This window comes from Rhinatrema bivittatum, chromosome 9 (assembly GCF_901001135.1).
Source record: "Rhinatrema bivittatum chromosome 9, aRhiBiv1.1, whole genome shotgun sequence".
Classification (NCBI taxonomy): Eukaryota; Metazoa; Chordata; class Amphibia; order Gymnophiona; family Rhinatrematidae; genus Rhinatrema; species Rhinatrema bivittatum.
In genome coordinates, this window is record NC_042623.1 from 133161545 (window position 1) to 133187916 (window position 26372).

The following is a 26372-nucleotide window of genomic DNA, read 5'->3' on the forward strand; positions in this document are numbered from 1 at the left end:
CAGGCAGGGGTGCCCTCTTTCCCCCCTACTTCTTGATTTAGAACTGGAGCCATTGGCACAGGAGATTAGATGATCCCCGGAGATTGCAGGGGTGACCTGTCATGGTGTGACACACAAAATATATCATTATATGCGGATAACGCTTTGGTGTATGTGACCCACCTGATCTGTTCCCTACCAGCACTAATGGCATTCATTGAAAGGATTGGTGAGCTCTCAGGCTATGTAATAAATTTCCATAAATCTGAATTCATGTTTTTAGGGCCTGAACGGAGGGCAGTGACAGGTTTTTGGTATTTGGATATCGCAGGAGTATTCTAGCCTATATCGAGACAATCATGCTTCCATTATCAAAAAAATAGAGGCTGATTTGCATCCGTGGTCTACGCTCTTGATTTCTAACCGGGGAGGGTTAATTTGATTAAGATGGCGTTATTTCCCAGGTTGATTTATCCTTATGCATCTCCCATGCAATGTTCCATGCGGGTGCTGCAGAATTTGAGAGGATGTCTCTATGTTTGGTTTGGCAGGGGAAACCGCCTAGGTTGAAGTATAATGATTTGGTTAAGTCTAGGGAGTCAGGAGGACTATGGCTTCCTAACTTTTTATGATACTACTGGGCTTGTAGACTTTATCTTAGGGGTATGGCTGGGGATTGATGCAGCACATGCCTGGCTTTCGGAAGAAGGGGGGAGCAAAGGGGTGTAGCTTGGCCTCCTTGTTACATATGCTGAATACGTCCAGTTCCTACAGGTGGGCAGTTCTGGGGAATTCCATATTTACACATATGCTTAGAACATGGGAAGCAGTTCTTCTTTTGCGCTGTCCACAGAGGTTGGAATGGTCATCCCTCACCTCTCTGATCCGCAACCCTCATTTATCTCTACATATGTTTTCCCCAGCACAGATGTGGAGGCATCGGTAGGGGGACTATGTTTTCTGGTACAACTAGCTGGTGAGGGCAGTGTTAAATCATTTACAGATTTGGTGGAGAAATTTGGCAAACCATCTATTCTTAGATGGTTATTTTTTTGTTTACGTAAAGTGGTCTCCAACATTATTAGGGGGTCCCCAGAAGTTGAAGATGAGGGGAGTGGAAGGGTCTCTGAGTTGTAGTCAGAAACTAGAACATCTTATAGCTATACTCTACAAGTCCATTTGGGCTGCTTTATGCGTGAAAAGTACCACACCAGGATTTATTCAGCTATGGAATAATGTTTGGGGGTAGAGTTGGATGATAGGGTCTGGAAGACTAATTGGAAGAGATTTAGACAAATTACTATTTGTTATAAAGGGCAGGAGTTGCAATATAAATTGTTAAAAAGATTGTGTAGTAGTCCAGTCTTCTATGCAAATTTTAGTAATCTCAGTTCGGAGTGTTAGTGGGGCTGTGGCTTTCATAGCACCTTTTATCATATGTGATGGAAATGCCCAGAGGTCCAGTTTATTTGGAGACGGGTGGCTGATTCCATTTCCACTATATGTGGCCAGGGGGTACGGGTGGACCTGGCACTTTTTCTGATGGTGAAATGGTCCAACCAATGGTACATGCAAAGCGCAGAAAGTTGATGGGGCTCTTTTACATGCTGCCAGTCTGACACCGGCGTATGAATGGAAAGGCTCTCCCTCTATTTCTTGTTGGGAATACAAGGTGTTAGATGTTGCCGATATAGAGAAACTTACTTTCTCTTTAAGAAATCAGTCTGATAGATATCAAGACATATGCGGACCCAACTGGGACTGGTGGGGGAGGCGGTAAGAACATAACATAAGAAATTGCCATACTGGGTCAGACCAAGGGTCCATCAAGCCCAGCATCCTGTTTTCAACAGTGGCCAATCCAGGCTACAAATACCTGGCAAGTACCAAAAAAAACTAAGTAGATTCCATGCTATTGATGCCAGTAATTACAGTGGCTATTCTTTAAGACAAATTGATTAATAGCAGTTAATGGACTTCTCCAAGAATTTATCCAAACCTTTTTTTAAAGCCAGCTACACTAACTGCTCTAACCACATCTCCTGGTAACAAATTCCAGAGCTTAATTGTCCGTTGAGTGAAAAAGAATTTTCTCAGATTAGTTTTAAATGTGCTACATGCTAACTTCATGGAGTGCCCCCCAGTCCATTTATTATCCAAAAGAGTAAATAACTAATTCACATTTACCCATTCTAGATCTCTCATGATTTTAAAGACCTCTATCATATCCCCCCTCATCCGTCTCTTCTCCAAGCTTGAACAGCCCGAACCTCTTCTGCCTTTCCTCATAAGAGAGTTGTTCCATCTCCTTTATCATTTTGGTCGCCCTTCTTTGTACCTTCTCCATCTCAACTATATGTTTTTTGAGATCCGGCAGAACCTTGCACTTGTCCACATTAAATTTCATTTGCCATTTGGATGCCCAATTTTCCAGTCTCTCAAGGTGGTCCTGCAATTTATCACAATCTGCTTGGGATTTAAACACTCTGAAAAATTTTGTATTGTCTGAAAATTTGATTCTCACTCATATTCCTTTCCAGATCATTTATAAATATATTGAAAAGCACCAGTCCAAGTACAGATCCCTGAGGCACTCCACTGTTTACCCTTTTCCACTGAGAAAATTGAACATTTAATCCTACCCTCTGTTTCCTGTCTTACATAAGAACATAAGAAATTGCCATGCTGGGTCAGACCAAAGGTCCATCAAGCCCAGCATCCTGTTTCCAACACAGGCCAAACCAGGCCACAAGAACCTGGCAATTACCCAAACACTATGAAGATCCCATGCTACTGATGCAATTAATATCAGTGGCTATTCCCTAAGTAAACTTGATTAATAGTTAATGGATTTCTCCACCAAAAACTTATCCAAATTTTCTTTGAACTCAGCTACACTAACTGCACTAACCACATCCTCTGGCAACAAATTCCAGAGCTTAATTGTGCGTTGAGTGAAAAAGAATTTTCTCCAGTTAGTCTTAAACGTGCTGCTTGCTAACTTCATGGAATGCCCCCTAGTCCTTCTATTATTCAAAAGTGTAAATAACCGATTCACATCTACTTATTCAAGACCTCTCATGATCTTAAAAACCTCTATCATATCCCCCCTCAGCAGTCTCTTCTCCAAGCTGAACAGCCCTAACCTCTTCAGCCTTTCCTCATTGGGGAGCTGTTCATCCCTTTATCATTTTGGAGGCCCTTCTCTGTACCTTCTCCATCGCAACTATATCTTTTTTGAGATGCGGTGACCAGAATTGTATACAGTATTCAAGGTGCGGTCTCACCATGGAGCGATACCAGAGGCATTATGACATTTTCCGTTTTATTAACTATTCCCTTCCTAATAATTCCTAACATTCTGTTTGCTTTTTTGATTGCTGCAGCACACTGAGCTGACGATTTTAAAGTATTATCCACTATGATGCCTAGATCTTTTTCCTGGGTGGTATCTCCTAATATGGAACCTAACATCATGTAACTATAGCAAGGGTTATTTTTCCCTATATGCAACACCTTGCACTTGTCCACATTAAATTTCATCTGCCATTTGAATGCCCAATATTCCAGTCTTGCAAGGTCCTCCTGTAATGTATCTCAATCTGCTTGTGATTTAACTACTCTGAATAATTTTGTATCATCTGCAAATTTGATAACTTCACTTGTCGTATTCCTTTCCAGATCATTTATATATATATTAAAAAGCACTGGTCCAAGTACAGGTCCCTGAGGCTCTCCACTGTTTACCCTTTTCCACTGAGAAAATTAACCATTTAATCCTACTCTCTGTTTCCTGTCTTTTAGCCAGTTTGTAATCCATGAAAGGACATCGCCTCCTATCCCATGATTTTTTAGTTTTCTTAGAAGCCTCTCATGAGGGACTTTGTCAAACGCCTTCTGAAAATCCAAATACACTACATCTACCAGTTCAACTTTATCCACATGTTTATTAACCCCTTCAAAAAAATGAAGCAGATTTGTTAGGCAAGACTTCCCTTGGGTAATTCCATGTTGTCTGTGTTTCATTAAACCATGTCTTTCTATATGCTGTACGATTTTGATCTTGAGAATAGTCCACTATTTTTCCTGGCACTGGAGTCAGGCTCACTGGTCTGTAGTTGCTCGGATCGCCCCTGGAGCCCTTTTTAAATATTGGGGTTACATTGGCCACCCACCAGTCTTCAGGTACAATGGATGATTTTAATGATAGGTTACAAATTTTAACTAATAGATCTGAAATTTCATTTTTGGGTTCCTTCAGATCCCTGGGGTACATACCATCAGGTCCGGGTGATTTGCTACTCTTTAGTTTTGTATTTTTCAGTTATAAGTCCTATCTATGGGGTTTTTTTTTTAACTTTATACAAAAGAGAAATATAGGTCCATGTCACTAAAGCACCACACTATGAGCTCTTTATCTCTTTATCTCCTCCACTTCAAAAGTGGAGGAGATAAAGAGGGCACAGCTGTAGGGGCTATGAATTCGAGTGCAATTCTGTTCCCTCAGAAAGGAAGTCGCCAGCACTGAAGATCTCTATGCTATCCTTTGAGTTCAATGGCGCAGAACCATTCCACTATGGGATTTCCATTCATCAGTGCCAAAAAGAGTAAAGAATTCGATAGCGCAGAAAAAAAGTAAAAAATCTGTATGATCAGAAATATGACCAAGTACTTCTGCACAAGGGAGATCAACTTCAGACTCTAAGGAAAAACATTCACCGTTCATTTTTGTGTTAAACTGACGCTTCTTTATATACTTTTCCACCTGATATAGTCAGGCCTTCATGCAGAGAATTTGACATGACTTTGTCAAACACTATATTAAGGAAATGCCATCTATATAGAAAGAGCCTTCACCAATTTTAGAAAAATCACAAGAATTACTGTCTCCAGTGTTGCCTTATAAAAGGCATGTGGAGGAAAGGGGTAGACCACCTTCCTCGCTGCCTAAATTAAGCTCTCAGTTTCACTTATTGGAATTGGATGTAGATTCTTTTGTAGCATAGCTTACAAGGAATGTGAAAAAGGTAGCCCAAAAAAGCACACATCGTTTTTTTCTTTGATCCTTTCACTACCATTTTCTGTTTAATTTATTCTATTTTACTTTTATGTGCTTTTATGCTAGAATCTTCGTATTTTATCCTTTATCTATTAACACTAAATTTTAAATTTTATTAATGTGCTTTATGCTTGTGTTTTTTGTACCTTTTTATCCTCTTATTTATTATTACTAAGCCTGACTTCTTTAATGTTATGTAATCCTGTATTTTTACTTTTAAATTGTAAACCATTGTGATGGCATGTCTGAACGACGGTATAGAAAAGTTGATAAATAAATCTATTTTGAAATGTTCCATCCTAGAATCTCCAGGTTTTGCGACCTTAGCCTTACCCAGAAACAGGAAGATTTTTCATAGCCAGCTTTTAAACAAAGGATGGCTGAATCAATCACATTCTCTTTGCAGGAAGAGCTAAACATCTGAAAATATCTTGGGGTACTGAAATTTCTCACAGGACAAGCAGGATGGTAGTCCTCACATATGGGTGACATCATCAGGATGGAGCCCAATCACGGAAAACTTCTGTCAAAGTTTCCAGAACTTTGACTGGCCCCTACTGGGCATGCCCAGCATGGCACTAACCCTGCAGCCAGCAGGGGTCCCCCTTTAGTCTTCTTTTTTCCGCGCAGCAGTAGCCTCGCGGTTTAGGAGCTCTGAAGAGATTCCTGTCAGGAATTTTCCTCACGGACTTAATTAAAATTACTTCGCCCCACAGGGGTCCCTCCTCTAACTTTTTTCAAGCCGCGGTACTCCAGTACGTTTTTCACCGTTTTTCATCAATTACCGTCGAGTTTGGCCCTTGCGGCCTACTGGCCATCGACCGTACCGTGGCTCGATTTTTCTATGGCCCTGGCGTCGGGTTTTCGTCGGTGCCCGGACTGTACTCGTACCATGCCTATCACAGATCCTCATGGAGTCTGTGTAATGTGTTTAGGCCATGAGCATGATGTCCTGACTTGCACCAAATGTGCACTTATGACACCGAAAGGTCGCAAGGCCAGAATGGAGAAGATGGGACTCCTTTTTCGTGCTCACACCCTGACGCCATCCATCGCATTGACGTCATCAGAACCGGCACCATTGAAGTCGCACCACCATCGACAACCGTCCTGTGACCACCAGCCATTGACGTCTTCACGGCCATTGACTCCCATTTCTCCCCCTCAGGATCGCGGGATCGTAGGGAGAAGCATCGCCATTGGCATCGTAAGTCTCGGACCGTCGAGGGAGCGAAATCATCGACCTCGCCACCGTCGAAGAAGCCCCGTCCAGGAGCGGCACCGACCACTCCTGCGACCGGGACATCGAGGCCACCCTCACCCGATCGGGGTTTGGGAGTCGCAATTCCGCCTGTAAAGGTTGTCCCTCCGACTCTGCCTCAGCCTCCCTCTTCCGTCACGGAGCCGGAGCTGATTGCCCCAGGTCTCCGGGAATAACTGGACCGGCTGGTGCAGGAGGCCATCGACAAGGCGATGCAATGACTCCAGGTCCCTCTGACACCGGCACCAAGAGTGGAACCGGTCATCGACCCGATTCCAGCAGCGCTGGCACCGCTGCTATCCCGGATGGAGGCGCTCATGACAGCCCTTCCACCGGTGATTCCCGGGTCTCCGATGGCTCCAGTGTGCTCACCGATGACAGCTTCATCGGGAGGAGAAACACCGTTCCGCATTCCTCCTTCAGGGCTACTGCCTCAGCCATCGATGCCATGTCGTCCCTCACTACCGATTCATTCATCGGGGGCGATACACACATCAGTGCCATCGATGTCTTCGATGCCGACACTGATGCCCCCCAGGGCATCCGCTGTGCCCCCAGCAATTCCTTCGATTTTCTCGAAACCTCAGCCGGGCCCTTTGGGTATCCAACCCCCTTCTCGTCCTACAGGTCAGCCTGCTGATCCTTATGACACCTGGGGTGATGATACTTCCACAGACACCGATGATTTACCTTTACCTCCTACTGAAAGTAGAAAGTGTTATCCTCCAGAGGACCACTCTTTCATTAACTTTGTGAAGGAAATGTCGGAATTGGTCCCTTTTCAGCTTCAGACGGAGCAAGATGATGATAGGCACCAGATGATGGAGCTTCTCCAATTCCTGGATGCCCCTAAAGTCATCACTTCTATTCCCATTCATCAAGTTCTTCTTGACCTCCTCAAAAAGAACTGGGAAAATCCTGTATCTATTGCCCCAGTACACAGAAAAGCTGACACTACTTATCTAGTACAGTCAGCCCTGGGCTTTCAAAAATCTCAGCTTGACCACCACTCAGTTGTGGTAGAATCAGCTCAAAAGAAATCGAAAAGGACGAAGCCACACTCCTCTACCCCTCCTGTCAAGGAACACAAGTTCCTAGACAATATTGGTTGACGAGTGTTCCAAGGGGCCATGCTCATCTCCAGAATTGCTTCTTACCAGCTGTACATGACCCAATACAATAGTGTCATTTTCAAGCAAATACAGGACTTCTCTGAAACCCTGCCTGACCAATTCCAAGAACATCTTCAAACCCTTGTCAACAAGGGCTTTGAGGCAGGGAAGCATGAGATACGAACAGCTTACGATATCTTCGACACCTCCACTAGAGTGTCTGCAACTGCCATTTCGGCAAGACGCTGGGCCTGGCTCAAGTCTTCTGGGCGAAGGTCAGAAGTACAAGACAGGCTTTCTGACCTGCCCGGTATAGGAGATAATCTATTCGGTGAACAAATTCAGCAAATTGTGGCTGAGTTAAAGGACCATCATGAGACCCTCAAACAGCTCTCATCAATGCCTTCTGACTTCCCTTCTAGACAGCCCTTCAAGAAGGACTCCAAGAAGTCATTCTTCCGTCCAAGGAAGTACTATCCCTCACCAACAAGGTCCCGAGTTACGAGGCCTTATCAAGAATCTCAGCCTCGCCAGCCCCGGAAGCAAAAGCCACAAGCAGCTCCCCAGCCGGGGCCTGCCTCAGGTTTTTGACTTTCACTTGGAGAGCAGCAGCCTGATCCCTCTGCCAGGCATACCAGTAGGAGGCCAATTATGCCACTTTCATGGAATATGGCAATCAATCACAACCGACCATTGGGTGCTGGCAATCATTGCTCAGGGTTACCATCTGAATTTTCTTGCTGTTCCACCAGACTCCTCCACCTCTACAAGCGTGGGGAGTAACCGACCACTCTGTCCTTCTGGAGCAGGAGGTTTCCCTTCTTTTCCAGTTAAGAGCAATAGAACCCATTCCTCTTTCACAACAAGTCCTAGGGTTCTATTCCCGGTACTTTTTATCCCCAAAAAATCCGGGGGGCTTCGTCCAATTCTGGACCTACATGCTCTCAAGAAGTACCTCCAACGGGAAAAGTTCAAAATGGTAACCTTGGGCTCGCTTCTACCTCTTCTACAAAGAGGAGACTGGCTCTGCTCTCTGGACCTCCAGGACGCATACACCCACATCGCGATAGCTCCAGCTTATTGCAAATACCTCCGGTTTTTAGTAGGCCCAAGGCACTATCAATACCGGGTGCTTCCATTCGGCCTAGCATTGGCACCACGAGTCTTTACCAAATGTCTCGTAGTTGTCGCAGCTTTTCTCAGGAAAGAAAGTGTTCACGTCTACCCCTATTTAGACGACTGGTTAATCAGGGCCCCATCCCAGCAAGCCGCTCGGTCATCCCTGGATTTGACCCTACACACTCTAATCTCTCTAGGATTTCTCGTCAATTACGAGAAATCCTATTTAGCCCCATCTCAAACCTTGTCTTTCATTGGGGCAGACTTGGACTCCTTACAGGCAAAAGCCTTTCTACCTCAATGAGTGCAAACCTTCGTGTGTCTCACTCACCAGTTGCAGTCTCAGTATACAGCAATGGCGCGGCAATTCCTTGTCCTTCTCGGACACATGGCGTCCTCAGTCCATCTCACTCCAATGGCCCGCCTGGCCATGAGAGTCATGCATTGGACTCTGAGGTCACAATGGATTCAAGCGACTCAGCCTCTGTCAACCATTGTCCACATCACCGACGCACTCTGTCTGTCTCTCGACTGGTGGAAAGATTAGAACAATCTCCTCCAGGGACTGCCCTTTCATCTACCAGATCCTCAACTCATTCTCACCACCGATGCTTCCAACCTCTGCTGGGGAGCTCATGTGAACGATCTACAGACACAAGGATCTTGGTCTCCAGAGGAAGCCAAACACCAGATAAATTTCCTGGAGCTTCGAGCAATGCGATATGCTCTCAGAGCTTTTCAGGATTACCTATCAAGTCATGTCATCCTAATTCAGAAGGACAATCAGGTGGCCATGTGGTACATCAACAAACAGGGAGGCACAGGTTCCTTCCTTCTGTGTCAGGAAGCTGCACAGATTTGGGCGGAAGCGCTATCCCACTCGATGTACCTCAGGGCCATCTACTTGCCGGGAGTGCACAAAATCTTGGCAGACCGTGTCTTCCAACCGCACGAGTGGTCTCTCAATCCCTCGGTAGCGACCTCTCTCTTCCAGCAATGGGGTTATCCCCAAATAGACCTCTTTGTGTCCCCTCAGAACCACAAAGTAGACAATTACTGCTCCCTCATTTGGAGCGAGTGCTCTCAGCCCAGAGATGCATTCTCCCTCTCGTGGACAACCGGTCTGCTTTATGCATTCCCTCCACTTCCTCTTCTCTCGAAGACTCTCATGAAGCTCCGTCAGGACAAGGGATCCATGATCCTGATAGCAGCTCACTGGCCACGCCAAGTGTGGTTTCCAATACTCCAGGATCTCTCCATCCACAGGCACATTCCCTTGGGAAAGGACCCACTTCTGATCACTCAGAACGACGGATGTCTACGCCATCCCAATCTTCAGGCCTTGTCCCTCACGGCATGGATGTTGAAAGGCTAATCCTTCAGCCACTTAACCTTTCAGACTCTGTTTCTCGTGTCCTGATTGCTTCGCGAAAGCCTTCCACAAAGAAATCTTACTCCTATAAATGGAAAAGGTACACATCATGGTGCACTGCGCAGTCCCTTGATCCATCTTCCTGTCCAATCCCAAGGTTTTTGGACTATCTCTGGCATTTGTCTGAGTCAGGTTTAAAAACCTCTTCAATCAGAATGCATGTCAGTGCAGTAGCGCCTTCCATAAAGGTGTCGGGGATGTCCCTATATCGGTACAACCCCTCGTAACACGTTTTCTTAAAGACTTGCTCCATATCAAGCCACCTTTACGTCCTCCGGCCCCTTCCTGGGACCTTAATCTGGTTCTCGGGCGGCTCATGAAACCACCGTTCGAACCTCTTCACTCCTGTGACCTAAAATATCTCACATGGAAAGTGATTTTCCTTTTGGCTATCACTTCAGCTCGCAGGGTTAGTGAGTTACAGGCCCTAGTTACCTATCCGCCTTACACTAAACTCCTGCAGGACCGGGCGGTACTTCGCACTCACCCTAAGTTTTTGCCTAAGGTAGTTTCGGAGTTTTACATTAATCAATCCATCATACTACCCATCTTCTTTCCCAGGCCCCAATCCAACCCAGGGGAACAGGCTCTGCATACCCTCGACTGTAAACGGGCTCTAGCATTTTACCTAGACCGTACAGTTGCCCACAGGAAGAGCACTCAGTTACTCGTCTCTTTCCATCCCAACAAATTAGGGCAACCTGTGGGTAAGCAGACTCTCTCCTCCTGGTTGGCGGACTGCATATCTTTTTGCTATCAGCAAGCAAGCATTCCTTTCCAAGACTGTGTTAAAACAAACTCTGTGAGGGCCATGGCGACTTCAGTAGCACACCTGTAATCGGTGCCGCTTCCTGACATTTGCAGGGCTGCCACCTGGAGCTCTCTCCACACTTTCATAGCCCACTATTGCTTGGACAAAGCCGGAAGACAGGATTCCATCTTCGGCCAATCTGTCCTGCGTAACCTATTTCCAACGTGACATACCAACACCCTTCCGCCTGCCCGGTGGGGTTCAGGATGCCTTCTACCAAATTCCACCCCAGTTGTTGTGCCTGATGCACGCTGTTGGGTACATTTGGTGCACGTTCGGACATCTTCAGCTCGGTACTCACCCATATGTGAGGACTACCATCCTGCTTGTCCTGTGAGAAAGCAAGTGTTGCTTACCTGTAACAGGTGTTGTCACAGGGCAGTAGGATGTTAGTCCTCACGAAACCCGCCCGCCGCCCCATGGTGTTGAGTTCGTAACATTTTGTTGTTTTATTTTTTCGGCACTGCCTGTAGCTATTAAATAAGACTGAAGGGGGACCCCTGCTGGCTGCAGGGTTAGTGCCATGCTGGGCATGCCCAGTAGGGGCCAGTCAAAGTTCTGGAAACTTTGACAGAAGTTTTCCGTGATTGGGCTCCATCCTGATGATGTCACCCATATGTGAGAACTAACATCCTGCTGTCCTGTGAGAACACCTGTTACAGGTAAGTAACACTTGCAATATCAAGGCTCCAAAACAACCCTCTACTATTAAGTTACATAATGCTTTAAAAGATCTTAAATCAAAATTATAGGCTGTGCCTCTTTCTGTGCCTCCCATGGCAAGAAGGGTGGATCTTTAGTATAGAGTTAAGGATTGTCTGGGCTACTAAAAAATTACATATTCATCTTGATTCACTAGTTATTAAATTGGTACTCACAAGGCCAAAAATGCATTCCAGCAGTTCTCCTGGTAAAGGCTACAGGCTCCTGGAAAATAAGTTATTTCATGTAGCCATGCTGCAGAGCAGGCTATCTGACCATCAATTTCAGCTGTACAACATTCTGCAGAAAATGACTCCACCTCACTTCCTCCTAACCTCCCAATGAATGTTCGAAACAAGCTTCCAAAAAGCAGATAAATGCTCCAAACATTTCATGGTCAGTTTGACAATTTGTTACATCCTCCAAATCCTCAGAAGTCGCAGTAACAATTAGAAGTTTAGTAAGGCACAAAGCTCCAGCTTGACAGGATGTACATTTTACATTTATTAAAAATGTATTTGCTTAACACAAAGGTCAAGGCGACATTCAAAATTACATTCATAAAATCCAAATATATAATAAGAAACAAACTTAAAAACATAAGAAAGGTAGCTTGATGAACAATCCTCTAATAGTGAGGAAGCTTAATACTAAACCTAACCCCATTCTGGTAATAAGCAATCCGGGTCAGAGGCAGGCAGGCAGAGTCAGGCAGTCCAAATCACAACCAAGGCGGAGACACATCTAGTCAGGAAGACCTGTTGCAAGGCAAAGACCAGCAGGCAGGTCCCAGGCTTTAAAGGAAGCTGACACTAATGTCACTTCCTGGGGCTGGGTCACTTCCTGGTCCCTGACCCCTTTAAGAGGCGGGGCGAGTGTCTGGAGGGTTGCTCATGCCTGCATTCAGTGACGTCAGAGATCGTGCTGGAGGGAATGTCCCGGATGCCTTGTTGCCCGACTGCAGATCCGCCCATGCTGGTAAGCTGAGCCGGTCATGCGGTTGCACGGCAGCGCCATGCAACACTCGTCAAGAATCTCTAGCCCTTAAACAATTGCAACTGCGAAGGGATATCGTAGTGAAGCCTGTGGACAAAGGTGGCGTCCCTAGTGAACATCCGCATAAAATTGTATTCAATTTGAAGGAGTTTGAGCATGGAAGATTTTCTAAATTGATCCAATTGACATGGAATGTCCCATACTTCCCTATTCTGAAAAAGTCCAGAGCTTCCACCCCATCCTGGACCTGAGATCATTGAACATGTTTCTCAAATGAGAAAAATTCAAGATGAACCATTCTTCCTTTTTTAGCATTGAATGACTAGTTGACCATGTTGGTTCTTTGGGTTGTTTATATTCATATTCCCTTTCATCTAGACCACTGGAAATATCTGAACTTCGTGGTCTAGATGAAAGGGACAATTATCAATACAAGGTCCTTCCTTTAGGTATGTCAGTAGCTCCAAGTGGCTCACAAAATGTCTAGCAGTAGTTGCAGCTCATCTGATAAAGGAAAACATCCTAGTGTTTCCATATTTACACGACTGGTTAATATCAAGCACATCCCGTAAAGAAGCCAAACTTTATTCTGATTTGACAGTATGCATTAAGGTTTGTCATCAACTATAAGATATCCCAACTTGGTCCTTCTCAAAATTTGGAGTTCATAGGAGCATGTCTCGATACAGAGACAGAGAAAGCTTTCCTATCGGTTCAAAGAATGAACAGTCTGCAATTAATATGCTCAATTTCCTAGCGTGTAGCAGATGGACTCAGGACCAATGGGTATAGTTTACTCCTGATAGCAGTTGGAGATGGATCAGAATTCAATCTGACGTCAGCCCTAGTACATATACCCCTGCAGGAAGTGCAGCTCTTCAGTATTTTCCGTCTCCATAGCAGTTCGGGACTCTGTGCACGCTAGCACAGCGTTAGAGTAATTTAGCAAAGAAAACCAAAATAAGAAGAAATCTTACCTCTACAGATGAGCCCCGCTGTCCTGCAGTGACACCCATTGGATCCCTCCCCCAGTTGAGAATTCCCGAGGTGATTTCCGTGATCCCTCGGAGGTAAACTTCGGTCCAGCGGCCGACCCTCGGCGGGGACCTAGCCCCCGACATCGGGTGAGACTGAGAGGCAGCGGGTGCAATTTCAAGCGCAGCGGTGAAGGTATTTTCCCTCTCCCCCCGCAGCCAGAGACCGCCTGTAACGAGACCGGGAAGCGCCGAGACAAGGTAAGGTAGAAATCTATTTAAAAGTCTCCGGTCTCCAAAGCTCGAGGGGTCACACATGTCGCCAGCCGGGACCAGTGCCACCGGGTTGATCTGCCCGAGCAGGACTAGACCCCGGTCGGATCCAAGGGTCCTCCCACATGGAGGCCCTCCGAGATGGTTGCCATATTGTCCGCGTGGTCGCCGTCACCATTTTGATTTATTCACCTCCCTGATCCATGCGCACAGAGGTGAGCTGTGCGCACAACGTCGCGCGCCCAAGTACTGTGCGCACAAGCAACACGCATAGCCACGCGCTTACTGTGCCAGGCGCATAACTTCGATCTGTGCGCACAACAGCGCGCACATCTCCCTGAGCGCGTACCAATCCTACGTGCACAACTTCACACCAGAGTGCATAACTAAGCCACCCGGGCCCTTTATTTTATGCGCACAAGCCATGGCACCACCGGAAAAGAAGCTCAAGGCTCAGGGCCTTTGCCCAGCATGCCACATTAGAGCTGCACAGCATGAAGAGGCCACGGTCCTGTGTATACAGTGCGAGGAGGCCCTGGGGGATCCAGCCCATGGCCATCCCCAGCCGCTACCGGGATCCAGCTTCTCAAACAGTATGCCAGACCTAGCGTCTCCCAGCGGGACCCTCCCTCAAACGGGGCTCCCCAGGGACAACAGCGCCTCTTAACTTAGACCCAGCATCTATCTCCTGGGTGGAATTCTTCAAAGGCCTGCATGCCTTCGTCCACATGCAACCAGGGCCTCCGATAATACGGCCACAACCTTTGTCAGAGGACGTCAACATCCCGGGACCCTCTATGCCCAGAGAAGTGATTCCGCCACCCAGAAGGCCCCACCTTTGGGGACACGGACATCAGATGAGGAATCAGAACCCTGGGAGGAAGGGGAACTCCCGGGGATAGAGCCCCACCGAACCATGAGGCGCTTCTTCACCAAGGACGAGCTTCCAGACCTGGTCACACACAGCTTGAAAGAACTCGCTATCCTGGGCACAAGTGCCTCGGGGGAACCTAAGACGAATCCCCTACTAGAGGGACTCCGTCAGACCTCCCGTCATTTCCCACTATTACAAGCCGTCCAGTAGCTAATTGACATGGAATGGGATGCCCGGAGACTACGTTCAAAGGGGGGCGTGCCCTGGCAGCCATGTACCCTCTGGACCCAGCTACCAAACATCTCCTGGCATATCCGAAAGTGGATGCCATGGTCTGCGCGGTCACGCACTACTATCCCTACTACTAACAGTGAGCATGAGACCCACCCCCTTGTGATGTCATCCAGCCCAGCGTCGAGCCAGTAAACGGCGCCATTCCACCTGGCACCGAGGCGGAGGGGCCTGCCCACCAGCACTGGGCACTTTTGAGATGCTTCACTGAAGAGAAAAGCTCAAAAAAAAAAAAATCAGCTTTAAAATGTGAATGGAGATCGCTATAAAGAAAAACAGTGAGCATGAGACCCGCCCCCTTGTGATGTCATCAGCCCAGCGTCGAGCCAGTAAACGGCGCCATTCCACCTGGCACCGAGGCGGAGGGGCCTGCCCACCAGCACTGGGCACTTTTGAGATGCTTCACTGAAGAGAAAAGCTCAAAAAAAAAAAAATCAGCTTTAAAATGTGAATGGAGATCGCTATAAAGAAAAACAGTGAGCATGAGACCCGCCCCCTTGTGATGTCATCAGCCCAGCGTCGAGCCGGTAAACGGCGCCTTTCCACCTGGCGTCTCGCGCCGAAGGGGCGCGACAAAGGGGCACTCCCCTTTGTGTACCCCTTCGTGCACCAATGCACCCCTTCGTGCAACCCTTGGTGCTACCTTTTTTAGTTTTTTTTTCTTTTTAACTTCTATGTTTCTTCCACTTTTGTTTATCTGTCTCTTTTTTCATAGTTGTTATCCCTTGTTAACAATTTTCATAATGTTAAATGTATTTGACAAAGGTAACTTTTTTTCCTGCATCTCCTGTTTTAATGTAAACCAGTACGATTTGTATATTATACAAGAATGTTGGTATTTAAAAATTATCAATAAATAAATAAATAAATCCCAGTTGAGGGAGGAGCAGCACTCAAGGATGCTCAAGACAGACGGCTAGAGTCCATCCTCTTTTGACGTCTCCGCTATGTCTCTACAGATCGCGGCCTGATGTGCCATGGTGACACGCGCCTGCTTATCACAGACCAGGAACAACACTCCTGGGGAAGCTCTGGAACCAGCAGTATCATTCCTCACGGATGCCGCTTCTGATCTTGTGCGCTCCGCAGCTAGAGGAGTGTCATCAACCGTGGCAGCCAGAAGATAACTCTGGCTCCGAAGCTGGTTGGCCGACGCATCTTCCAAAACGAGACTCACAAGGATGCCCTTCAAGGAACCCTCCTGTTCCGAAGCAAACTAGAGAAACTAGCCAACAAATAGGGCAAAACCCCGCTGCCGCGGCTACTAGAGGACAGGAATAAGAAAACTCAGCAACCCTTCCCCCGAACTTCCAGGGGCAGAGCATCACAGCGCTTCAACCCATACAGAAGCACATATTAAGTGGCTCGCCCCGCAGGCAGGATCCAGTCCTTTCGGAACAAGCACAACAAAAGGGAGCCGGCTCGGGCCCAGGCCCCAGCCGCACCCCACAATGAAAATCAGCCAACCCATCCAAAGGAAGATGCCATAGGGGGCAGACTTGCCCTATTCTACCAAAGATGGGTCGAAATATCTTCGGACAAGTAGGTCCTAGCCATCATTCGAGAGGGATATTATCTGGATTTCCACCACCTTCCTCCAGACAAGTTTGTGGAATCCCCCTGCCACGGCCCTTCCAAGAGAATGGCAGTGGAAGCTACCCTGACCAGATTGCTAGCCTTAGAGACTATAACACCGGTGCCCGCACAACAAATAAATACTGGACATTATCCCATCCTGGACCCCAAGTTGGTCAACCACCACCTGAAGATCCCTCGCTTCCGCATGGAAACCCTACGCTTGGTAGTAAGGGCGATTCAACCGGGAGAGTTCCTTACATCCCTGGATCTGTCGGAAGCCTAACTACACATTCCGATCCATCAAGAGCATCAGCGTTTTCTACGTTTCACGATCCTGGACCATCACTACCAGTTCCGGGCACTACCATTCGGGTTAGCCACAGCACCCCGGACGTTCACCAAGAATCATGGAGGTACTGGCAGCAACACTGAGGAAGGAAGGAATCCTCGTACACCCTTATCTAGACTATTGGCTGATCAGAGCGAAATCCCCAGAGGAAAGTCACCAGGCGACCAACAGAGTCAAAACTCTACTGGAGAGCCTCAGGTGGGTGGTCAACACAAACAAGAGCTGTCTGCAGCCCTCCCAATCTCTAGAATACTTGGGAGTCGGGCTAGATGCCAAACAAGACAAGGTCATCCTGACACTGACAAGGAGATCAAAACTAATGATCCAGTTGTGAACCCTGTTGAGCGAGCTTCGTCCCACAGCATGGGACTACTTCCAAGTCCTCGGCCTCATGGCATCCACTCTGGAAGTAGTGCCAATGGCAAGAGCTCACATGAGACCCCTACAGTGCTCACTACTATCACGATGGAATCCGCTGTCCCAGAACTACACCGTACGTCTTCAGCTCCCGGACAAAGTTCAGACCCAACTACGATGGTGGCTACAAGAAGGCCATCTGAGCCAGGGAGTGAGACTATCCTCACCAAACTGGATCCTGCTCACCACGGACGCCAGCCTACGAGGATGGGGAGCACACTGCCAGGAGTTAACCACCCAGGGGCAATGGAACAAAGAAGAGTCGGAATGGAACATCAATCGCCTAGAAGCCCGGGCAGTCAGACTAGCCTGCTTATGGTTCGGTCACAGACTCCGAGACAAATCAGTCAGAGTAATGTCTGACAACGCCACAACAGTGGCCTACATCAACCATCAGGGAGGAACCAGAAGCCAAAAGGTGTCTCTGGAAATAGACCCCCTAATGTCATGGGCAGAAGCGAACCTTCAAGAGATCTCGGCTGTCCACATCGAGGGGAAAGACAACGTCGCTTCGGATTAACTCAGCAGAGAAAGTCTAGACCCAGGAGAATGGAAGCTGTCAACCACAGCATTCCAATTGATAGTAAACTGTTGGGGAACACCAACTATGGACCTCCTGGCAAACCGGCCCAACGCCCAAGTGCCCCGCTTCTTCAGCCACAGGCGGAAACCTCAGTCCTAAGGAATCAATGCCCTGGTACAGACCTGGCCACAGGAAACTCTCTTATACGCCTTTCCACCGTGGCCCCTATTGGGCGCAATAATCCACAAGATAGAACACCACAGGGGACCAGTACTTCTAGTACTGGTCCCCTGTGGTGTTCAAACAAGCCTACAATTTGTGAACCTTTCTCTTCAAACTAAAATTTAACATGACATTTATATAATACTATCTTCTCATTCCAATCAGTTACTATTAATTACACTAAACACACTATGGTGTCCTATTTACCTGCAATATGATTAATATTGTAATTATCTCCCATCTAATTCTGATCTGAAAATATCTGTATTGTTAATAATGTACTATTAAGTTGATCCGCCAGTCTTATACCCCTAGCTAATTTCTAATTTGATTTATTTCAATTATTGTAAGTTCTATGTTATCAGCTATATAGCATTACTTATATCTGTTGGATTGTAAAGCTTGTTGCTAATTTAATGTTCATTGTAAACCGAGGTGATGTTTGCTAACGAGCCGTGGTATATAAAATTCCTTAAATAAATAAATAAAATAAATAGTGGCCCTGGACTGGCCAAGAAGATCGTGGTACACAGACATACAAAGGCTACTGACAGGGAGCCCCCTCCCGCTACCGCCACACAGAGACCTTCTCCAACAAGGGCTGATCCACCACGAGGATCCAGCTCGATTCTCTCTTACGGCCTGGCCATTGAGAGGACTCGCCTGAGGAAGAGCGGATACTCGGGGGCAGTAATTGACACCCTGCTCCAAGCACGCAAGTTCTCCACATCCCTAACATACATAAGGATTTGGAGAGTATTCGAAGCCTGGTGTTAGGACCGCGACATCATGCCACACTCAGTCAAAATTCCTGCGATTTTGGAATTCCTGCAGAACGGACTACAGAAGGGATTGTTTCTCAACTCCATCAAGGTACAGGTGGCCGCATTGTCATGCTACGGAACCAAGAGTGAGAGCAGCAGCCTAGCCTCTCACCCAGATGTCTCCTGCTTTCTGAAAGGAGTCAAGCAGATCAGACCCACCCCTAAAGTGGCCAGTGCCTCTTTGGAACCTCAACCTGGTCCTAGATTTCTTAGCAGGAGCCTCCTTCAGACCTCTTCGTGGCCTGTCTCTCCGACTATTAACATTGAAGACAGCCTTCCTGGTGGCAGTCTGTTCGCCCCGTCGTATCTCCGAGCTACAAGCACTGTCCTGCCGGGAGCCGTTCCTCAGACTCATCCTGGGAACCATCCAGTTACGCACAGTCCCGTCCTTCCTCCCCAAAGTGGTTTCTCACTTCCATCTTAACCAAACCATCTCGCTACCATCACCAGATGAGCATAAGAATTCGGAAGAATCTCGCAGTCTCACCACCTCAATGTTGGCAGACTCCTATTCTGATACCTGGAAAGGTCGGAATCCGTATGAAAGACGGACCATCTATTCGTCCTTCACAGTGGGGAAGAAGCAAGGGGAAGCGGCCTCGCGAGTAATTATAGCCCGCTGGATCAAAGAAGTCATCAAGGCGGCCAACGTAGAAGCAGGCAAGCCACCGCCGTTACAAGTCAAGGCCCATTCCACTAGAGCCCAGGCAGTGTTCTGGGTGGACGCCAAGATGCTGTCACCCGCCGAGATCTGTCGGGCGGCGACATGGTCCTCCATACACACCTTCTCCTGCCTGGATGTTCAGGCTCGAGAGGACACAGCATTTGCAAGGGCAGTACTAAGTGGGCCACGGGCTGGCTGCCTCCCACCCCGTTCGGGAGTAGCTTTTATACATCCCATTGGTCCTGAGTCCAGCTGCTACACGCTAGGAAATGGAGAAATTACTTACCTGATAATTTAGTTTTCCTTAGTGAAGACAGATGGACTCAGCATCCCACCCACGGCTGCCGTTCATGGAATTCTCGAGTGACATCCCCGATAGCGAGTGATTTATGGGTAAGCCATGCTTTTCTCCAACTAGGACACCCATCCTACTGGGTTTCGATGTTTCTCGGTTGAGGGCACTGGCAGTCTCCAGCTATAACCAATTCAACCAGTTCAAATTAATCAAGTTAATCAAGTTATAAAGTTAATCAAGTTAACCAAGTTATTCAAACTATTCAGTCATGCATATATCCACAATTGCTTTTCGAGGAGAATATTGGAGAGATGTACTTCCTGCAGGGGTATATGTACTAGGGCTGACATCAGATTGAAATCTGATCCGTCTCCAACTGCTATCAGGAGTACACTATACCCATTGGTCCTGAGTCCATCTGTCTATACCAGTGATGGCTAACCTATGACACGCCGAGACTTTTTGCTGACACGCGCAGCGTTTCGTGGACTATCGGGAATTTCTTTTTCTAATCGGCTGCGCCGAGCCTTTAAAACTAGTTTTTTAGTATCCCCCCACCCTCCGGACCCCTCCACCCCCCAATGCCCCCGGGCGCAGCGACAGGCAGATAGGCAGGGCCGCGGCCTGAAGAAAAAGATTGCGTTTAAACGAGCTGATGCTCCTCCTCCTTCCTGCCTGTGCGGCCCCGGAAGTAAACGTTGCCGGAGCCGTGTGGGCAGGAAGGAAGAGGAGCATCAGCGCGTGCAGAAGAGGAGCAGCGCTTGCGTTTACGTGCAGCCGCGAATCCCAAGTCGCAGCGGCCCGAGAAGAGGAAGAGGCCTGGTAGCAGAGCTGCCGCAGAGCCCATCCTGCGGCGACCCGCGAAGAGGAGGCCCAGAGGTGAGAGAGAGGCTGAGGGGTCTGAGGGTGTGTGTGTGTGCGTGTATGAGATGAGTTGAGAGATTGTGTGTGAGAGTGAGGACCTGAATGTTTGCAGAGACAGCATGTGCTTAGCAAGACAGCATGTGGGAGAGAGAGAGAGCCTGGGTGTGTGAGAGTCAGACAGCATGTGACAGTGAGAGCCTGTGTGTATGAATGATTGTATGAGAGAGAACATGTGCCAGTGAGAGCCTGTGCTTGAGCACGACAGCATGTGGGAGTGAGAGAGAGCCTGTGTGTGTGAGAATCAGACAGCATGTGCCAGTGAGAGACTGTGTGTATGAATGATTGTATGAGAGAGAGCATGTGACAGTGAGAGCCTGTGCTTGAGCAAGACAGCATGTGGGAGAGAGAGAGAGAGCCTGGGTGTGTGAGAGTCAGACAGCATGTGACAGTGAGAGCCTGTGTGTATGAATGATTGTATGAGAGAAAGAGCATGTGACAGTGAGAGCCTGTGCTTGAGCAAGACAGCATGTGGGGGAGAGAGAGAGAGAGCCTGTGTGTGTGAGAGTCAGACAGCATGTTCCAGTGAGAGACTGTGTGTATGAATGATTGTATGAGAGAGAGCATGTGACAGTGAGAGCCTGTGTGTGTGTGAGAGAGAGAAATGCATGTGAGAATGAGACCCTGTGTGTTTGAGGGAAGAAGATGGAGAGAAAAGAAACAGAAAAAAAGACAATATAAAAGGAATTGGCAAAAAAAAATAAGAAAGGGAAGGTGGGAAAAAATAAGAAAGGGAAGGTGGGGAAAAAAAGCCTGTGACCAACCAATTATAGAAACATAGAAACGACGGCAGAAGAAGACCAAACGGCCCATCCAGTCTGCCCAGCAAGCTTCACATTTTTTTTTCTCATACTTATCTGTTTCTCTTAGCTCTTTGGTTCTATTTCCCTTCCACCCCCACCATTAATGTAGAGAGCAGTGATGGAGCTGCAACCAAGTGAAATATCAAGCTTGATTAGTTATGGGTAGTAGGGGAAGTAACCGCCGCAATAAGCAAGCTACACCCATGCTTATTTGTTTTACCCAGACTGTGTTATTCAGCCCTTATTGGTTGTTTTTCTTCTCCCCTGCCGTTGAAGCAGGGAGCTATGCTGGATATGCGTGTAGTATCAGTTTTTCTTCTCCCCTGCCGTTGAAGCAGGATATGCATTGAAAGTGAAGTATCAGGCTTATTTGGTTTGGGGTAGTAACCGCCGTAACAAGCCAGCTACTCCCCGCTTTGTGAGTGCGAATCCTTTTTTCTTCTCCCCTGCTGTTGAAGCAGAGAGCTATGCTGGATATGCGTGAAGTATCAGTTTTTCTTCTCCCCTGCCGTTGAAGCAGAGAGCTATGCTGGATATGCGTGAAGTATCCGTTTTTCTTCTCCCCTGCCGTTGAAGCAGAGAGCTATGCTGGATATGCGTGAAGTATCAGTTTTTCTTCTCCCCTGCCGTTGAAGCAGAGAGCTATGCTGGATATGAGTGAAGTATCAGTTTTTCTTCTCCCCTGCCGTTGAAGCAGGGAGCTATGCTGGATATGCGTGAAGTATCAGTTTTTCTTCTCCCCTGCCGTTGAAGCAGGGAGCTATGCTGGATATGCGTGAAGTATCAGTTTTTCTTCTCCCCTGCCGTTGAAGCAGAGAGCTATGCTGGATATGCGTGAAGTATCAGTTTTTCTTCTCCCCTGCCGTTGAAGCAGAGAGCTATGCTGGATATGCATTGAAAGTGAAGTATCAGGCTTATTTGGTTTGGGGTAGTAACCGCCGTAACAAGCCAGCTACTCCCCACTTTGTGAGTGCGAATCCTTTTTTCCACATTTCCTCTTGCTGTTGTAGCTTAGAGCGATGTTGGAGTCACAGTAACCATGTGTATGTTTATTGAATAAGGGTATTGTCTCCAGGCAGTAGCCGTCATTCTGGCGAGCCACCCACTCTTTAGAAAATGAAGATCAGACAGCAAAGGTAAAAAACAAAATAAATTACTTTTTAGTGATTGGCACATGTAATCTTTGGGAATGTGCAAGAATAGCACTTTCTCTATGCGGATCTCACAATGTACGAGATCAGCATGGAGGAAGTGGAAGCCCACGGGGCCTGCACAGAGGAGGCAGCAGAATGGGCTTCAGTGTCAGTAGCAGCAATCGGCACCTCCCCAATAGCCATGCGGCAGCAATGACAGTGGCAGCAGAGGAATGAGAGAGGTTCTGAGGTTGCTGGCAAAGGAGAGGGGGGTCTGCCTTTAGTGTGTGCATGTGAATGAATGGGACTCTGCATGGGGGTGTATGTGTGTGAATGCATGGGTGCCTGTGTGAGAATGAATTGGTGCCTGCCTGGAGGATGGAGCGGGAGTGGTGTGAAAATGAATGGGAGCCTGCCTGGGGTTCAGTGTGTGTGTGTGTGTATGTGTATATATGTGAGGGAGCCAGTGAGTGTGAGAGCATGAGTGTGTATGAGAAAATCCAGGGGAGTAAGAGTTTGTGGGGGGGGGGGTTTGGAGGGGGAGAGAGTGTTTTAATTGAAGATTTAGCCAATGAAATTCAGCAACAAAAAAGTCACTAAGCAGGTAAGGTAAAGAATTATTTGTTTTTGCTTTATTAATAAATACAGAACATATATTAAAATTATAACGTTTTGTTATTAATATTAGAGCTACAAATATCGCAAAATTATGGATTTTTCTAGAAGTGACACACCACCCGAGTTATGCTCATTTTTTAAATGAATTTTGACCCACTGAGCGCAAAAGGTTGGCCATCACTGGTCTATACTAAGGAAAATGAAATTATCAGGTAAGTAATTTCTCCATTCTCAATCAAATCAATATCAGCAGATTCTGATACTAGGTCATGTGGCAACCATATTTCACATAACTTCGTTCGCACAAATTCACACACGAATTTGTCAGGGTCAAGACCCTAATGGGGGTTTGAACTGGCTTCAGAGTTCAAGATTGGAGTCCTAACTCTTAGACCAGCTTGGCACCTGAAGTAGGAAGAAACCAGTAGGAAAAAGCACACTCTGCTTGTTGACAGAGAAAATTAAGTTGCTTACCAGTGATATATGGTGATATTTATTTATATGCCACCTAGGTAGCATATAAGCAAACATACATAAAATATAAACATATTGAAACAGATAAAAGAACAAACATGGAAATTCACATAACTGGAGTTCAGCTTCATATTCTGAGCATGGAAGTAATTAGTTTGTAAAAATGCCTGCTAAAGAAAATGTTTTTGCCATCTTTTTGATTGTTTTGTGGCAGTCCAACATTCATAGCTCCTGGGGTAAGGCATTCCAGAGGGTCGAGGTGGCAACTGAAAAGGCCCATTCCTTTATATGAACCAATCTAGCCTGTTGCACTGACTTGATATCCAAAAGACCCTTTTTTTTGCGGGGATCATAGCATCCTGGCAGGATTATAAATCCAAAAGCAAGGCAGTCCAGGAGAGAGTATCCTGGGCTAGAAATTTATGAACTAGGACAACTGTTTTATATTTGATCTTTCACTGTACAGGTAGCCAGTGGAGGTTAAGTAAGATTGGTGAAATGTAGTATCTCATGTTACCACCAGAGATTAACTGTGCAGCGGCTGAAGTGCCTTGGCAGCGATAGATGGTATGCCAAGATAGATGGTATTATAGTAATAAATGGTAGGGAAAAATCAAGGCCTGTCTTATTAGGATAATTAGCAATTCAAACCCGCCTGCCTTCCCTATAGGGTTAGTTTTCTGAAGTTTGTATAAAAGACAAAGATGGAGGGGATGCGTGGGCACGAGTACAGAGAAGCTGGCATTCATACTCAAATAAGTTTTCTAGGCTTTTCTGAACTTTGCTAGAAGCCCTCTTCATTGGCACCACTGGATGTCGTCATCCACTTATATAGCTGATTATCCTGTTTATAGAGAACACCCCTTATGGGGAAAAAATTAGTTTTCCCCCTTGCTTGGCCATTACAGATCCACCTTCCAAAGGCCCAACAGGGCTTTAGTTTCTGCTTTGTCATCTGAACTAACCTTGAAAATTATAGACATTTTAATATAATGTAATTTTCTCATAATAAGGATTCCTAGTTCTATATTTTAGTATTACACATCTTCAGGGCTTATTACTATTCTCTATTAGGCTTTCAAGTTGATTAAAGTAAAGTGATGTATTAGCTACAAATAAGAAACAAGGTTCTGTTGTAGTCCTTCCTGGGCTTATTCCTGCAGATGTGTTTTAGGAGGGCCTAGTCTAGAAAAGAACAAAAAGCCTGAAAAAACCTGTTGGGATATATCATTTTTAACCCTATTTATATTGTATTGTTTTCTAGTTGCACGAACATGCAGCTTATTTGGTGGATAGCTTGTGGGAGAGCTCTCAAGAATTGTTGAAAGACTGGGAATGTATGACAGAACTGCTGGTGGAAGAACCAATCCAAGGGGAAGAAGGTATTCATTATTCTTTTTAACACATGATTTTGATTTCCTTTCACCTAATTTGGTTTATGGTAGCCACAGCTCTGACATGTTTTGTTTGGGTGTACTGGAGCACATGTTTGTACATTTTCATAAGTGTTTTGTTTATTGAAGCTGCAAATTTTATTTTTGTGTTTATGTATTTGTCTTAAAACATGTTTTACAGTTATGTCCAAGCCTTACATTTTAAAGAAAGTAGTGTCATTGCTATATTAGTCCACTTGAATGCATAGAAATAAGTTGCTTGAAGGAAATTTAAAAAATCCAGACAAAAGAATCTTCACCACATGCTTTAATAGTGCAGAAACAACAATTTGAAAATATTCTGCCAAAATGGGAGGAAAAAACCTCAAATGATATGCTGCAGCAAAACTGTCATTAAAGCATGTCTTTTTTGATCATAGGTCAAAAATCCTCCACAAGACACTTTATTAAACAATTCTACTGAGGCCTTTTCCACAATGGCCTAAGAAAGATATCATACAAAACTGAAAGCCAAAAGGTTGTATCCCACATTTCACAAAAAGCTGCTTCAATGCTAAAACTGCAAATACAAGAAAGAGCAAAAACAGTGAAAAATAAAACAAATGCTCTAGTACATTTAAAGTTTCCATTTGCTTAAAACATGCTGCCCTGAGTTCTTAGATATTCCGTGTTACTATGAGGAAAGGCTGAAGAGGTTAGGGCTGTTCAGCTTCGAGAAAAGACGGCTGAGATGGGATATGATAGAGGTCTTTAAGATAATGAGAGGTCTTGAACCGAGTAGATGTGAATCGGTTATTTACACTTTTGGATAATAGAAGAACTAGGGGGCATTCCATGAAGTTAGCAAGTAGCACATTTAAGACTAATCGGAGAAACTTCTTTTTCACTCAACACACAATTAAGCTCTGGAATTTGTTGCCAGAGGATGTGGTTGGTGCAGTTAGTGTAGCTGGGTTCAGAAAAGGTTTGGATAAGTTCTTGGAGGAGAAGCCCATTAACTGCTATTAATCAAGTTTACTTAGGGAATAGCCACTGCTATTAATTGCATCAGTAGCATGGGATCTTCTTGGTATTTGGGTACTTGCCAGGTTCTTGTGGCCTGGTTTGGCCTATGTTGGAAACAAGATGCTGGGCTTGATGGACCCTTGGTCTGACCCAGCATGACAATATATGATGATCTTATATTCTTTTTGTAGAACTCTGCTCTCAACTGATAACTTAATTCAGAACGTCACTCGCACACAAGCAGTTGCACAGATTGTTTAAAACTCAAT

General features: G+C 46.2%; 1 protein-coding gene across 2 annotated transcripts in view; it reads left to right on the top strand.

Moving 5' to 3' along the window:
- The window catches only part of STAG1 (stromal antigen 1), an 815655-nt gene that overhangs the window by 395550 nt on the left and 393733 nt on the right, over window positions 1-26372 (top strand). For both annotated transcript variants that reach the window (XM_029617274.1, XM_029617273.1), the window contains one exon: window positions 24969-25086. In XM_029617274.1, the coding sequence (XP_029473134.1) occupies window positions 24969-25086 (118 nt within the window). The remainder of the gene's footprint in view (window positions 1-24968; window positions 25087-26372) is intronic.